At 30.6% G+C, this 17,159-nt stretch overlaps 3 protein-coding genes across 3 annotated transcripts; 2 read left to right on the top strand and 1 right to left on the bottom strand.

Annotated features, from left to right (window-relative positions):
• The first annotated feature begins 4,604 nt into the window (after positions 1–4,604).
• Positions 4,605–5,225, top strand: LOC148930235 (putative F-box protein At1g47790). The gene has a single exon (XM_089066397.1). It carries the CDS (start codon positions 4,605–4,607, stop codon positions 5,223–5,225), a length of 621 nt encoding a protein of 206 aa, XP_088922523.1.
• Positions 5,226–7,268: 2,043 nt separating this feature from the next.
• LOC148930234 (F-box/kelch-repeat protein At3g23880-like) lies at positions 7,269–8,303 on the top strand. Its single transcript, XM_089067719.1, has one exon. The coding sequence runs from the start codon at positions 7,269–7,271 to the stop codon at positions 8,301–8,303; it is 1,035 nt and encodes a 344-aa protein (XP_088923845.1).
• Positions 8,304–13,987: 5,684 nt separating this feature from the next.
• LOC125209057 (transcription factor bHLH94-like) lies at positions 13,988–15,229 on the bottom strand. Its single transcript, XM_048108648.2, has 3 exons — positions 14,988–15,229; positions 14,306–14,626; positions 13,988–14,143 (listed from the first exon to the last, which is right to left on the bottom strand). The coding sequence occupies exons 1-3, from the start codon at positions 15,225–15,227 to the stop codon at positions 14,045–14,047; spliced, it is 660 nt and encodes a 219-aa protein (XP_047964605.2). The 5' UTR covers positions 15,228–15,229; the 3' UTR covers positions 13,988–14,044.
• Between the last annotated feature and the right edge of the window lie 1,930 nt (positions 15,230–17,159).

The raw sequence follows: 17,159 nt of genomic DNA, 5'->3' as shown, positions 1-17,159 counted from the left end.
ATATGTAGTAAATTGTTATCAATTTCAATAAAACGATGCCATTTACTTTATGGATTGACAATATTATTTAATTAATTGGAGTGATGTCCATGTATGATTTTTCAGCTCCGATATCATATACAATTTCACCAAAAATATTTACAATGAGATAATTGAGAAAATCCAAATTTCATAATTTTATTTTGACTAATTTTCTAAGTTGTGGAGCATACAATGTTTGATCAAACTTCATGATTTTTTTGACATTTTGCCTTAAAAGAATATATTGAGCACAATATAACGTTGATTTTTTTGCTGATATTGGAAAAAAGTATTGTAAAAACAATAAGTGAATGAAATGTAATATCGTTGTGTTTAAAAATATATTTTGTTTACATGTAAACGAAAATAAACTGCGTTTTTTTGTAGTGACATTTAGTTCAGAACTACAATTTTAAACTCGTTATCAAAGATATTATGTAACTTACGTATGTAAATGGAATATTTTGGTAAAAAAACATACTCCTACGTATTAAAAGTTTATTATTTATTGTACTTATTTATTTATAATTTGTATATAATGTATAATTTCAATAAAAGAAAGTACGTCGTGTCAGCTTTGCACCTGGTGTGACGGTTTTTTTTTCTTTCAATTTAGTAGTCTTCTTGCATTTGTTGGTGTTGTAATCTACCTCGCCATCATCTTAAAGAAAATAAAATTGTAAGGTTTATCACGTCGCATTGCAACAACACGTCTACTATTTACGTGTCACGTCAACATCTTAAAAAAGCAAAATCGTAAGACTTTGCTGAAGATTGCACTGCAACAACGGACATCCGCACCACACGATGGCACTACAATTGCCGCCCGGCTATCCAGCAACGCCACCGCACTGCTCCCCTCGGACCCGGCTAATTTTTGCGGCTGTGTTAATGATGCCCTAAAAAAGCAAGCCAAATGGAGTAGTCAAAATCAATGAGTCTATTGCTCCAATTAAGAGGGGACTCTTTGAATCCATGAAAGGCCAAAGTGTATATTAACTCAAAGATAGAGACTTATTGATAGGCCAAACCTCCATGCCTCATATATGCAGAACATTTCATTAATGTTTTCATGGTTTGCCCTAAATATTTCCATTACCATTATATTACTCTCAACAGTTGGGCTAACTTTACAATTGAAAAAATTCAACATTTTAAAATTTATTGTGAGGTTTTGAAAGTTATTGTTTAAGTTATCTCACATATTGTAAATTTATTATCTATGTTCGACGGTTAAATAATTGAATTGAAAGTCTATATATATGCAGTGAAGTTAAAGCTTTTGGAGAGTTCGTATTTAAAAGATCTCAATCGACAATCAATATTACTATGTTTTAGTGCATTATGATTTATGAATATCAAAATCTCATCTCCACAAAACATGCTAATTAATATAAGGGCCTTTTGATGCAAATTGCAAAGTCGGATCTAATTTGCTTTATATAAAAAGTTTTTATTAATTTATTAATTTGATCTAATTTGTTTAAAGAAAAGCTTTATATAAAAAGGTTATGTCTTATTAATTAGTAACACTATAAATTTTAGATCAAATTTGAAACAAAGCCTAAAGTTTGCACATTCCTTTTTTTATTGTGTACTACTAATATCACGTTGTACTAGAATATTATTGTGATACTATCAGTGTTGACCTTGTTTAGTATACTTATGTAATTGTTACTAGATTTTATGTACTATAATAATTTATTTACTACGATAAATTTGGATTACTTGTCACTAATATTTCTTCATTTTTTGGAATTGGAGAAATTGTATAAACTCAAACTTGAAACTCTCTTTTTTATCGTTTAAACATAGAATATATTAACTGCTCGAATATCTTCGAAAGAGACTCTTCAAAATTATTGTCCCACAAAAATGAGAAGTGGCATAATTATATCGAGTGAAATATGAAACAAACATAATCTAATAAAATCAGTTATTATTTCCAAAAAATTGAAAAATTCCATAAGATTATATCGAGCAAAATACGGAACCAACACAATTAAATAAAATTAGTTAATAAAGTCGATTAAAGTGCATTTCTTTGTAAGTAGACCCCTTAATGGTGGGCAGCTTTTCTTTTTTGGCTCTCTTTTCTCATTTTGTGAGTGGTGTCCAAAGCTTATGTTATAAAAGTTTGGAAAAGTAGAATCTTGATAAAGACCTTTGTCTTTTTCTTTTTTCTTTTTTTAATATTTCCAATCATGACTTTTCTTTATTGAAATTATGTCATTTCTTTTGTGAGAGAAAAAAAAATTGTAGCTGGATGTCCAAATAAAGAAGAGAAAGAATGAATCACGTTGCTTGGTTGTATTAACATATTTAAATTTCCAGTACATGGTGAAGTAATTGTAATGATCAAATATCAACTAATATTGAAATAAGCTAATCTATAATTAATTAATTAAGGTCTGATTAAGGAGGTATTATGAAGGTCTCTTGGCTTTTATTTTGCCATATTTAGTTTGCGTATAGTAATCTATTTCTATCTAGCTGTCTTGTTTTTTTTTATTTGTATCTCCATATATAATTAAGTTATGGAAAATGTTTTAGAGACATAATGTCTCCAAGCCATAATGCTATAATGAGGTTAAAATAGTCATTTTAGATTATTTTAAATTTTTATTTAAATTTATGTTTTGTACATGTACCATACTACCCTTATGCATATGAAATATTTATTTGTATTTAAAAATTACTTGCTTAGGAAAGTTATGTGTATATTTAAGGATGGCTTGATTTAAACAAATATATATTCAAATATTCTTATCAATCTCTCATAAATTTCCAAACAACTTATTAGGTAATATTAGTTTATTTAAATTCATTACATAAATATGCTTTTGAAGTATTCTTTCTAACTTCACGTAATACGTATTAGTTTGTTTAAAATTTAATTTAATATAATGAATTAACCTGTATTTAAATAATACTTTATATAATATTTTTTAAATTCTAAACTTATAGGTATTTAATAGATTTAATAAAAAAATTATTTAATATTATTAAAATACTTTATACAAGAATGACTATTACTATTTTAATAATTATTTAGTACTAATAAAATAATTAGATGTGAATGACTATTACTATTTTGTTGGACAATAACACTAAGAAATTAAGTATGTATATGCATGTAGTCATTTTTATGACTAAGAATTTTAATAGTTATTTTATAGTACAACTAATAAAACAATTTGATGTGAATGACTATTATTATTTCGTTAGATAATAACAATTAAAAATGAAGTGTATGCACATAGTAGTCGTTTTTATAACTTAGAATTTTAATAATTATTTAATACTCTCTTTAAAAAATAATTATTTAATAGAGTACTAATACAATAATTTGATGCGATGACTATAACTATTCCGTTGGACGATAACACGAAGAAATTATGTATGTGCATGTCGTCATTTTTAAGACATAGAATATTAATAATTATTTAATACTAATAGTATAATTTGATGCGGATGACTATTACCATATAAGTTGGATAACAAGACTAAGAAATTAAGTATGTGTGTTTATGTAGTCATTTTTACGACTTAGAATTTTAATAATTATTTAATACCACTAAGAAAATAATTTGATGCGAATAATTATTACTATTTCGTTGGATGATAACAATTAAAAATTAAGTGTATATACATGTAGTCATTTTTATGACTTAGAATTTTAGTAATTATTTAATACTAATAAAATAATTTAATTCGAATGAGTATAACTATTTTGTTGGATGATAATACTAAGAAATTAAGTATGTATATGCATGTAGTCATTTTTATGATTTATGGAGTGAGAAATTAATATATTTGAGATTTCGTTAGTTTTGATTGAGTATATTTAGATGATTGAGTATATTTTGATAAAAGAGTGTAATTTGATGAGTTGACTTTTGATATGAATTTGATTGATTACTTAGATAAATGATATAATAAATGAATTGTCTTTCCTTTTATAATTTTGAAATAAGGGTATATTAGTCCATATAATAATTTAATTTATGGCAAAGTGACATAGGGGTATTATAGCTTGGAGACATTATGTCTCTAAATCATCACTCGTAAGTTATTATGGTAAAATAACGTTACATCATAAATAATTTGATGTGAAAAAGGGTGCATTTGTAAATTAGTGTTGGGCTTTGACGCGTAGGACGGCCCAGCCCATTAGTAAGGTGAGCCCTTGTACATAGTTTCAAATGGATAATAATACTGTTTAAAAGATTTTCCTTTATACTGAAATAAGACTAATTTTGATGAATGGACCAAAATAAAAAACGGATATTATTTTATGTCAATATAATGGTGTAGTTTGTTTTTTAATAAAATAATATAAAATTAAATACCTATATTAATAACAATTCTGGAATTATGGAAATTAATTTCCAAGAAACAAGAATTGTTGTAGTAGTAGTAGTATTATTTTCCATGTAAAATTATGGAATCGGAATCTACTAAAGGAAATAAATATCGATATATTTTTTAATCCCATCTATCTATATATATGTAACTCGACACCATCGATTGTTAACCACTCTACGCATAATTCAACCATCACAATCAAACACAAAGTAATAATGAACATCGATGTGGTGACAGAGATTCTCTTGTATCTGCCTGTGCAATCTCTCTTAAAATTTAGAGCTGTGTGCAAATTCTGGGCAGACGTCATCGATTCTCGACCTTTTAGGAAACTGTACATTGAAAACGACGACAACAACAAATCAGGTGACACGGTATTTCTACAATTTAGTTTATCCAATGGTCAATTTCGAGTGCAACACAATCAGAAGTCCTTAATATCGGACGAATCCGACCACTTTAAAGGGTTATTAGGTGATCAAGTTAGGTTACATGGGCCAGTCAAGGGTCTAATATGCATCGAATGCACGAACCCCCAAGTGCCCATAGCCATATGCAACCCTTTTCTAAGCCAACTCAAGTTCCTCCCACTAATTTCCAACTCCATGTGTACAATAACACGTCGCATTGTTAGAGTTGATTTTGACGAAGATTTCAAAGTGGTGCAAGTGCTAGTCTGCAGGACACACCACGGCCATGTGTACTCACGAAGGACGGATTCTTGGGTGGAGTTGAGCAGCGGCAGCCTCGTTGATTTTGGCTACTATAATTACTTTTCAGACGAGTCCCAGGATTTTGAGTATAGAGGAAGCTTCGTTTCATTGACAGAGAATTAATCTTTGTGTAAACCAACGTGCGATTTAGTTCTTGTGATTATTTCCTTGGGAGTTTTGATTCAATTTTAGACCTTTTTCTGATGTAGGAAGTTGTTTTTGTGGTTATTTCCTTGAATTTTGATTCAATTTAAGGGTATTTTTCTTTTTTTCTCGTTCCTTTTATTGTTGTAGTTACTTTTGTACTTATTTCCTTGTAGAATTTATTCGATTCGAGGGTGTTATTTTGGATATTTCTCCTTTTAATGTCTTCTGTAGTTATTTCCATACAGAATTTTGATTAAATTTAAAGATTTGGCATGGACTCTGAAGTATTTGAATTTTCATTGAATTTGAAAGGACGAATGCTATTGACTTGGAAATTGTTGCATATAGTGTTAGCGACTTCGAGTATTATTCAAATTTTTTCTAAGTAAATATAGTGTTATTCGTTAGTATCATTATGCATATGCATAAATATTTCAAGAAGTATGCGTTTTCTGCCCTGTCTCCTAAAGCTAAACATAATAATATCATTTTCCCTTTACAATATGATCATTATTGTCAGTGACGGATGCAAGATTTTGATGCTGGGGTCCTCTTTAAATCTCTATTAAATTCGAATAAAAAAAATCGAATCGTCCACACAAATTTCCCATGGTCACATCGCACGTTACAAGCTAGGCTCACCTCCCCTACGAGCCACGGACATTTGAAATCTTGCTAGGAGTCATGGCTCCCATTGGCTTGCTGTTGATCGCACATTGGGCGACCAACGTCGTGTCATACGAGGGAGTGATCAGGAACCAAAACGGATGAGTGAGATCGAGAGGGTCAAGACAAGTAACATCTCTTTAGAAGGGAAGAAGAAGGCCATTTTTTTTCTACTAGGGTTTAATTTATAAGTGAATGAATGTTTATAAGAGTACTTATTTATATATTGACCAAGTCTTTATTGAAATTTGAAAAATAGTATTTTGTAGTTAAAAAAGGAGACTGAATTATGATTTTATTATAATTTGTTATTTAGAAGGAAGGGACAGAGATAGGAAAATGGCTTTCATGCTATTGCAATGTCGGTCCTTATCCCTAATATCCCAAGGAATAATTTTAAAGGGTAAAATAGTGTTTTTGTTATTTTTCCAAATTTATTTTAAATTTTTATAATATGTTCATAGGTTATATTGGGGTGCGTTATATTGCTAACTATTTAAATTGCTAATTATTTAAATTGCTAACTCTGTTAACTCATCAATGTTGTGTATTAAAAATGTCAACACATAATATCAACACGGTGACATTAAAATGTCAACACATTATATTGAAGTTCAACAAAATTATGTGTTGACATTTTGTCATCGTGTTGACATTTTCAATACACTGCGTTGATGAGTTTGCAAGTTAGCAACTTAACAACTTAACATAGTTAGCGATTTACTATGTTCATAAATATTGAGTTTCATAAAATCTTGTTCAAGTGTCGGATAGACTCACTTTCCTACTGTTTAAAATCTGTGTCCCTAATCAAATTGTTTGTGAATAAACGAGTTATTCGTTATATTGATAAAGATCGACAACCTATTGGAAATTTATGCAGTAATATTTGAAACAAAAACAAGAAGATAATACTTTGTATAGAGAATTGTTATTGAATACTTGACTGCATAAAAAATACTACAAGAGTTGGAGTAGATGTTCGACTTCTTTCACAAAATTGATCGCATCACCAACTAAAGGAAATAAATATCGTATATGTGGTAGTATTAATTTCCATCCAAAATTAAATACCTATTCTAATAAGAATTCTGGAATCATGGAAAATAATTTCCAAAAAGTAAGAATCGTGAAGTATTAATTTCCATGTAAAATTATAAAATCGGATTATTATGGAAGGATGGTATGACTATATTAAAAAAAAATGCAATTATACATCGATCCTATCTCCAAAAGGAAATAAATATCATACGAGTTTCCATCCGAATCTAACTAGGCTACACAAAATCTCTCTCTATATATGTTGCTAATTAAACTCCATCGATAGTTAACCATTCTCCACATAATTCAACCATGGTGATAATGAACATTGATGAGTTGACAGAGATTTTCTTGCATCTTCCCGTCGAATCGCTCTTGAGATGTAGAGCCGTCTGCAAATCATGGGAAGACCTCATCGATTCCCGGCCTTTTAGGAAATTGTACAACAACGTCAACAAATCAGACGACACGGTATATCTAAAATTCAGTACATCCAACGGTCAAATCTGCGTGCAACACAACAAGAAGGCCTTAATATCGGAAGAATCCGACCACTTTAAAGGGTTCGCCAGTGATCATGTTCGGCTACATGGGCCGGTAAAGGGTTTAATCTGCATCGAATGCACGAATCCCGAGGTGCCCATAGCCATATGCAACCCTTTTCTAGGCCAACTCAAGTTCCTCCCACTAATTTCCATCCCCTCGTGTACAATAACATGTAGCACGGTTGGAGTTGGTTTCGATAAAGATTACAAAGTGGTACAACTGTTGTCGTGCAAGGGTCACCGCCGCCTCCACGCCCATGTGTACTCGGGAAGGACGAATTCTTGGAGGGAATTGAGCGAAGACAGCGCTGTCCTTGATAATCTACACCTTAGGCACAATAGTGCTATAAAATCAGGGTGCAAGAATGGCTACTTTGCGCACTGGCGCGTAAGCCGGCGTGTAGAAAGATGTGAGTGTAGTGGTGAGATACTAAGTTTTGACATGAAGAATGAAGTGTTTAAGACAACAATGGTCCTGGGGGACGATTCTATTTGTAGTAAGATTTTTGCAGAAGATGAGCACTCGTTTCGCCGATTTGATATAGCTACTCCACTATTTGATAGTAATTTGGTGGGAATTTATGAGTTGAAAGGCAAAGGAAGCGAATCGAGATGGAATCATGTGACGAATGTGGACGTGTCCTTGTATTGTATACCTCGGAGCATTGATACTTGTGTTTTTTTCGAGCAATATGTGTATGATTATCGTGCACGCGAATTCGTCAGCTTGCTGCCCAAACGGTCCCTAATAGGGTCCCGGACTATTGAGTATAGAGGAAGCCTCGTTTCATTGAATTCTTAGCTTTGTTTCAGTTAAACATTTTTGTGTTCCATTCGTTCTTGTGATTATTTCCTTATTAAAATGTTGATTCTATTTTAGGGCCTTTTCTTTTTCTTGTTAATTACTTTAGTGTTGTTGTAGAATTGATTCAATTATAGGGCCTTTTTCCTGTTCGCGTTCCTTTTTAATTTGTGATAATTTCCTTATAGAAATTTAATTTTTCGATTCGAGGGTTTTTTTTTTACACTTTCTCTCCTTTTAACGTCCTATATAATTTTTGTATTTCGTCACAGTAGTTTAAAATTTTAAGTAGTTTAAATAATTTAAATATATATTTTTTGCAATATGTAAATTACTGAGCATGGTTGTGCTCGGTGTGTTCACTAATATGGAAAGGTGCTTCAAAAATGTTCGGTAATTAGCAAGCAACCGAGTATGCTCTATGTTAGAAACTAAATATATAAATATAATTATTCAATACCGGTACTCATAGAAAACTGAAATCGAGAGGGTCAAGACGAGTGAGGAGCCAAAACGGATGAGTGAGATCGAGAGGGTCAAGACGAGTAGCATCTCTTTAGAAGGGAAGAAGAGGGCCATTTTTTACCTTGGGTTTAAACTTAAATGAATGAGTATATTAATTTATAATATTGGCTAGGTCATGCCTTATGTCAAAACTAGTAAATTATAGTAGTTAAAATAGGAGACTGAATTATGATTTAAATATGGTTACACTAATAAAGATAGGAAAATGGCTTTCATGCCATTGCAGAGTCCGTCCTTATCCCATATCTCTTATAGTCCATATGGAAAATTGATAGGAATAAAATTTAATAAAATTGTTAGTAATTTTTTTTTTGTAAGAGAATATATCTAGATGAGATACCACAAGCACGAATCTAACTAGGTGAATCAGTTCCATGAGAGACACTGTAGTGGTGGATTTTGGTGGGGGGTGGGGGTGCGTCCGGAGCCTAAATATCCCTTTAGGGTCGAACCGAAAATAGCATAATCGCAAAAATATCCATTTTCAAGAAATATAATGTTATAGTCAGGTAGCCCTAGTGGATAAGTTCATAGATAAAGCCTTATTGAGACCATTTTATCTTTTGTTTCTTTATTTTATCTGTTCATATACTTGTTTTACAAAAAACAAAGCATTGTAATATTTTATGAATCTATTTTTGTTCTGCATTATTTTGCTATATTTATTTTTTAGTTAAATGTTTGTTATATTTGGTATGTTTTATTCATTTTATATAATCTATATTGCATCTTATTGCATGTGTTAACTGTCGGATTGACTGGCCTATTTTTATTACTAGTATCACACCTGTGCGATGCACAGATTAAATATTTTAAAATAATAATTTTAAATTATAGATTATTTACAAAAAATTTAAAACATTATAAAAAATGTATATGATAACTATGAATTATACGGCTAAAACATATATATTAAACATGAAATAATTAAGAATGAATCATAAAAATTTGAAAAGCTTTGATTCATAATACATGAATGGAAATTATTTGAAATAACATCATTTCATTAAGTTCTTCGAAGAAAAAAAAAATCCATGTATCATGGAGTACTAAATAAAAATACTATTCCTATATTAGAATTAATTGAAAATATAACATCTCACGAACTACTTTCTATACAAAAATTTCATAATTGTGAATAAATAAATTATAAATCAATATTATTAGACTAATTCAAATTAACTTATTACTATTTGGTTATTAATTGACACACTTAATAACAACAAATTTTAAAAATTGACATGGAATAAATATAAAACAATAGCTAAATGATTCAGGCAATATTAAAGTAAACTTAAAAAAGAATTAAAAAAGAATTAAAATGATTCAGGCAATGATTCAGGCAATATTAATTTATAAGAGCATTAATACTTCCATAACTCAACTTATATAGATATGTGGAAAAAAATACTGATATGTAGTATAGTACAATTTTCTACCATGGGACAGAGGATATAGAAATAACGTCTTATATAAGTGGTCCAAAAAGATGGTAATATATATTAGTGAAGGCTATCGTTTAGCCAAATATATAACGGACCAATAATATAGGCAAGCTTAAACGTAATAGCCTAATAGCTCATCTTTATAACAAAAGGAATAAACTACAGTTCATCAGACTAATATAATTATTGAAGAAGATTAGACCAAAAATATAAAGACTAATAATATGGGGAAGTCTAAACTTGATGAATAGCCTAATATCCAATCCACAATTAGTTGGACTATTAATAATATTATTATTGAAAAAGACTAAATATGAAATGCAAATTGGACAGGAGTATGCCAGCTATGATGCTACACAGAAATTTCACCATATCATCGGCCTTCGTCCACGCTGTGTCCCTCTACCTCATTCTCTCATATAATTTGTCGTCGTGAAGAGTAAAAAAAATAAATAAATAAACAAAACAAAACACACAACCACAATGAAAATACAACAAATGATAAACATAAAATGGTACGAAAAAACGTCACTTCCTTAAGTATTGCACCAAACCTTTCGTGTAAACTTCACGGAAAAGTTGCTTGAATACTAACGCCCTAAGCAAAAAAAATATAATTAATGATTTTATATAATTTGCATACAAACATAAAATAACGCATTAAACAACATACCGCACGGTAATGAAAAACACACTATAACCCGATGGCATTGGTTATGGCTCCATGAGCAGTAGCTTCATAAACGTGGATGCAACGAACTTCGATAACAAAATAAATTGTGGAAGGCTCCAGATCATTGAGAAAGGTGAAGAATGATTCCATGATGTCGACCTTTCTTCATAAGATATGAACAAAAATAGCAAACTTAAGTGTAAAGTAAGTAGGAATGTGTAGATAGTAAGTCTTCAAACGTCATATTTATAGATAAAAAATTAACCATGAGATGCTTTATAACTTCTCCAAATTAAAGTCATAAATTTGCACCTTTAAATGTGAATAATAAGTTTCAAAAACTGAATAATTAATTAAAAAATTGATTGATGGATGGAAACTATATACCGACACACATTAATTTTATAAGAGAATTTAATATTTTGATTTTTTATTCTATTCTCATAGAGAATTCATGATAGCAAATATGTAACGGTAAAATAATGATGAGCATTAATTTTTGGATATTAAATTGAGTGTTACAAACAAATGAAATGACATTTAATTAAAATAATTTTATATTACTCGATACTTATGAAATTAAAAGAGACTTAATCTTTTAATCTAAAATGGCAGATAGATGAGTTTTTGATTAAAATTTTTAACCTATGTAATACGCATATATACTTGTTTGGTTCTTAAATGAGAGTTAGTGATTTCCTATGTGCATAAAAATAATTTTGTACGTACATAAATTCTTTAATATATTGAAATAAATTAAGATACATACGCGGTGTGAAAATTATGTTAATTCATCAATATATACATGGTGGATTTCTATTTATTACTAAAGCTTAACCCAACAAAAATTATTTCCCCACACAACAATGTGATTAGATTGTAACTGCCATTTTAAATTATCATAATTATTACTAATACAATTCTTAATTTTGAAAGAAGTTACAAATCCTATAATTATTATTAATACACTATATTGTTTAATACAAATATATTTTAAAAATATTCTAAATTAGTACTCAAAACACAACTTTTATATGATGAAGATGTATAGATAGATTTTCATTTGTAATACCCAAAATGATATATGGACAAATAAGATGCTTATTAATTATGATTCCCACCTTTATCGGTTATTAAATAATTAATACTTGAATTATAAATGCTATATTGATTATCATGCCCAATTATCAAATATTCAAATTAGTCCATAACTTATAAGTATTTCAGAATGAGGACAAAACTTATAAATATTTCAAAAGAAGGTCAAAACTCGCCTTTTATATATGTATAGATTTTATGGAATTAGTTTAAATTTTGACTGTAATTTTATTTTATTTTCTTTCTAAGTTTCTAAGATTTTCAAACCATTTATATTGAGTATTTGAACCCGTGACGTTCTTAAATTAGATTTATTTTAGACGGATCATGGGGTAACAATTTTCTACCCTTATATATGTGAAAGTTTACGATTAAGACATAATCTTCTTCTAGAGAATGCAAACCTGATTTCGAACACTAGATCATTAAAGGCCCTACTAAATCAATAGTAGTACTATTAAATAACATACAAGAATTCCATCTTAAGACTAAGTTTTACAATATGGGGGTGTTCGGTTTGCAAGATTGTATCCCAGATTAAATATATATAATGTGTTTGGTTCATGAGATTCAATTCCATAATTCAATTCTAGATGGATAATCATGGGATAATTAGTCATAGCTAACCAACCCTCTATGACTAAAATAATCTCACAACTCAATCCTAGATTGTCTTGGTATTATTTTATCTAGGAAATCAAACACCACCTATGTAGATAGAGAAGATAATTGTCTAAGCTAAAGAAGGGGATTCTTGTTGGACATATTTGTCCGAAAGTCTCATTGGTCAGATTCTAACAATTGATGAGTTGCTCATCTTACCATCCGAGTTGTACTTCAGATACCATTTCATATAATTCACGTAATGTATAGCATTATAGTAACATGTCGAACAGAATAAACATTCTCTTTATTGATGGAGTAATCATATATCATATAGTAGTATACCATCACCATATTATTGATGAGAAAATTATTGACACACACATAACTCTAAGGCCATCGATAATGTAACACTTCACGACCACCCTTTCTCATGGACAAGCCTCGCTCATCAACAATCCACGAACACATTAGGTCCTTACAATTCGTCAAATGATCTCTACCCGAATTGAAAAAAGTGAATCCTCCGTGCAACTTTCCCATAGTCACGTTGCACGTTAACATGCTCCTCTCCCCATCGAGATACCCACATTGGAATATTTGCGGGGAGCGACGCTTTATGGTCACGGTTCCTAAAGGCATGTAGCTCGTCGTGCACGTGGTGACCAATGACGTGTGGTACGAGCCATTGTAGATCTCAATGTCGTAGTCGTATATGTTGTCAAAACCAAAACCGATGGGTGAGATCGAAAAGAACAAGACAAGTAACATCTCTTTAGAAGGGAAGAAAAGGGCCATTTTTTTTTCTACTATGGTTTATGTTGTGAATGAATGACTATGCTAATTTATATATTTGACTAAGTCTTGCCATTTTTTAAAACTAGTAAATTATAGTTAAAGAAGGAGACTGAATTATTAGATTTAAAGTGGCTTCTATGCTATTGCGATATCGATCCTTATCTCTTATCTGATTATCTCATAGTCCATATATGGAAAATTGATACTAATTTATGTAAAATTACTATATTTTGTGAGAGGATAAATTGATTGAGTTAAATTGTCTCTTCTCTAAAACCTTGAATCTGACTAGTTGATTCAATTCCCATCAATATCGATGACACCCAAAACGTTAACTATGTCGGATTGATACAAACTTCGGACATTGTTTAAGGGTGAAAGAGTCTTTCTATTATTTTTCGGGATTTGTTTAATTTTTATAATTTTATTTTATTTCCTTTTAAGTTCCCAAGACTTTGAAACCATTTATAAATATTGAGTATTAAAATATGTGACATTCTTAAATTAGACTATTAAACTATAATAATGCTACCATAAAATAACACACGATACTTCCATAAGACTAGGTTTTACAAAATGTAAAGAGAGAAGACAATTTTCTAAGCTAAAGAAGTAGATTCTTGTTGGATCCTTCCAATCATCTCTTGTATTGCTGTGGCTATCTCATTCACTGAGCTGAGCTGGCATTCATCTTCTACCTGCATTTCATTTTATTTAACTATTTAACAACAATATTTTTCACTCTTTCAATTATGAATTTGGCTAATGCGTGCACTTGACCAACATGTCATATATATATTGACATTTTTCTATTTAATTAGTTGATGTAAAATATGAAATAAAATGAGTAGAAAACATACCTTAACACTGAAAGAGTATAAAACCGATTGATCAACGGTTGTGATGCTAAGATGGAGAATGTTGAGGCAAAGGGATTGAAATCCGGCCACCAATTTGAGGAGTTGCTTAGGGTTTTTCTTTGCTAGGATCTTGATGCTTGCATGACCCTCCATCATCGTCACCTCGATATCCGACCGCCTCTCCACCGCGACATTCGCCGTGATACAAGAGTTGCTACTTGATCTCCTAGTGTATAGTTGAGGGAAAGTGGAGAGTTGAAGTAGATGTTCGAGTTCTTTCACAAAATTGATCGCACCACCAACTATTGATGCTTGATCTCCCTACAATGTGACATTAAATTTAATATGAGTAATATATAATGTAATAGTACTATAGTATTTATGGCAAGTTATTAAAAATCGCATGAAATTTAGTCAAATTATGATCTGTCCCAAAATATTAAAAATTAATTGGAAAAACATGAAGATAAGATCAGTTCGTACAAAATCATTCACAGAAAAAGAATATAGTTACCTATGTATAGTAGTATATTCTGACGATTTTTCAATCAGACGACAACGTTTAACTCAATGGTTAACATAATCATACACAAAAATATATCCATAAAAAATATATATAAAGATTTATTTATGGGAAATGTTAAAAGAATAATAATTATTCCATGGTTTGAAATAGTTTTACCCTTTGAGAATAGGAAGGAGGCATCAAGGAGCGGAGGACGGTGAGGTAGTCGTTCATCTGGCGGCGGCGATTCCTCTCGATAGCGATGTGAGTCATCCTCTTCGTCTCGAGCTCCTCCTCGCTCATCGATGGCTTGCTCCTCCGCCTCTTGCGCCGTGCCTCCGGTGTGTTAGCCTTTTCTTCAACTCCGAACATGTTCAATTCCGTAGTGTAGTTGTAAATCATTGCTTCCATAGCCATTTTTTCTCTCTCTAAAGCACTGTTTGTTGTGTTAGTGAGGAAGGAATTGAGCAGACAAGGGCAGCGCACATATAGGAGAAGAAGGTGAGTTTGCAGTCTATTTAAAATAAAATTGAAAATGTTGACGAACAACTAGCTAGATTATAAATTTAGAGAGGGTCGCACTACAACTTTTGACGTGCCTAATTTCAAATTATGAAGAGAATAAGGTATTTAATATATTTAAATTGAAAACATTAGCTTGTTAACATTTCCCGATGTCTTCTCACTAGAGAGGACAAATATTAAAACATTCTCTTATATTTTATATTCCATAAACAACCCAAAAACAAATATTTTCAATTTGCCCAAGAATATTTTATCTTACATAAATTCATGATACTGCAAAAAATCATCAAAATTCTATTCTCTAAACAGCCCATTTTCATCAAAATTCTGCATAGGAATATTTTCTTTACATCAATTTGAACAGACATATTTTTAAATTTGCACAAAAATATTTTCTCTTGCATAATATGGTTACAATTTCTAGGTATGGAATATTTTCTCTTAGCATAAATTCCGAAACCGCACCAACAATTGAACGGCATCGATGAACGTTGTGGTTTTCTTTATTTTTTTAGTTTTTTTTACAAAAACTTCATTAATTTTGAAATTTGAAACTATCACTGGTCCATCGATCCTAACCCTTTTTGGTGGTGTATTTTCGTTCTTCATCTGACATTCATTACTAGCAACGATTGCAGCATTAAATCGTATATTACAGATTTAATTAAAAAAATTAATAATATGATATCGACGTATGATACATACTTCTATTTTTCAATAGTAATTCAAGTATATTAATGTCAAATAAGTACAAACTCAATAGTATATCCACAACAACAACCACGTTAGTGTTGTTGTGATGGTGTCCGATTACTATTGAAAAATAACAACTTGTCCCCAAATTACAGGAAATAAATGAAGGAGTTTTTACAGCTGGAGGGCTAGCAATAGCTGGTTAGGGTTTTGAGTCTAGACCCTAATTACCACATTAAAAATTATTTGCTTAATTCCTTCAATTGGCCTCTAATAAGGTCATCCAAGAAGGAAATTAATGTCAGTATTTATCCTAGTTCTAGTTAGGTTAATTAATGTTAGTATTTGCTTAATTCCTTCAACATGAGTATCATATCCTAAGGGTCCCTTTGGTAGTTTTAGTTAGGTTAATTAATGTTAGTATTTATCCTAGTTCTAGTATTTATTATGAGTTAAATTATTTTTTAACCCGTGTTATTTTTTCGGCCGGTCTTGTTTTTCATGTTTTGATGTAATAAATCGGTGTTAATTAATCTATATTGAAAATTCAATCATGATTACTAACTTAAATTATCTTACTACCCTCAAAATTTCACCCTCTTATTTTGATTGAGATTCACTAGGGCAATTTTGTGCGATTACAATTTAAACGTAAATAGTGCAAATTATTATGCCAAACATAGAGTTAAAATATTTGTTTTATTCGTCTAACATACCAAACAACCACTTGTGTTATCTTATTCACACAAAACTAAATAAACTACTCCCTCCGTCCCACAAAGATAGTCCCACTTTGACCCGGCACGGGTTTTAAGAAATGTAATAAAAAGTAAGTTCAAAAAAATTAGTGGAACGTGGGTCCTACTTTTATATATTAGTTTTATAATAAAGTGTGAGTAGAAATGAATTAGTGGAATATGGGGTCCACAACCAAAAATGGTAAAAAGTGAAATGGAAAAAACTTTGTGGGACGGACGGAAATGGAAAAATGGAACAATCTTTTGGGACGGAGGGAGTATCTTGTTTTAACTTACATTACAAATTCTAACTCGGCTACCAATTGAGACCTAACTTTCTAGGGTGCCAAGCAAGTTATGGTACACATTGCTATGATCGATGGAACATTTTCAC

Source organism: Salvia hispanica, chromosome 3, assembly GCF_029641045.1.
Source record: "Salvia hispanica isolate PSC_SH4W2 chromosome 3, Shi_PSC_v1, whole genome shotgun sequence".
Taxonomy (NCBI): Eukaryota; Viridiplantae; Streptophyta; class Magnoliopsida; order Lamiales; family Lamiaceae; genus Salvia; species Salvia hispanica.
The sequence above is the reverse complement of the archived record's forward strand: the minus strand, read 5'-3'. Positions and strand labels throughout refer to the sequence as shown.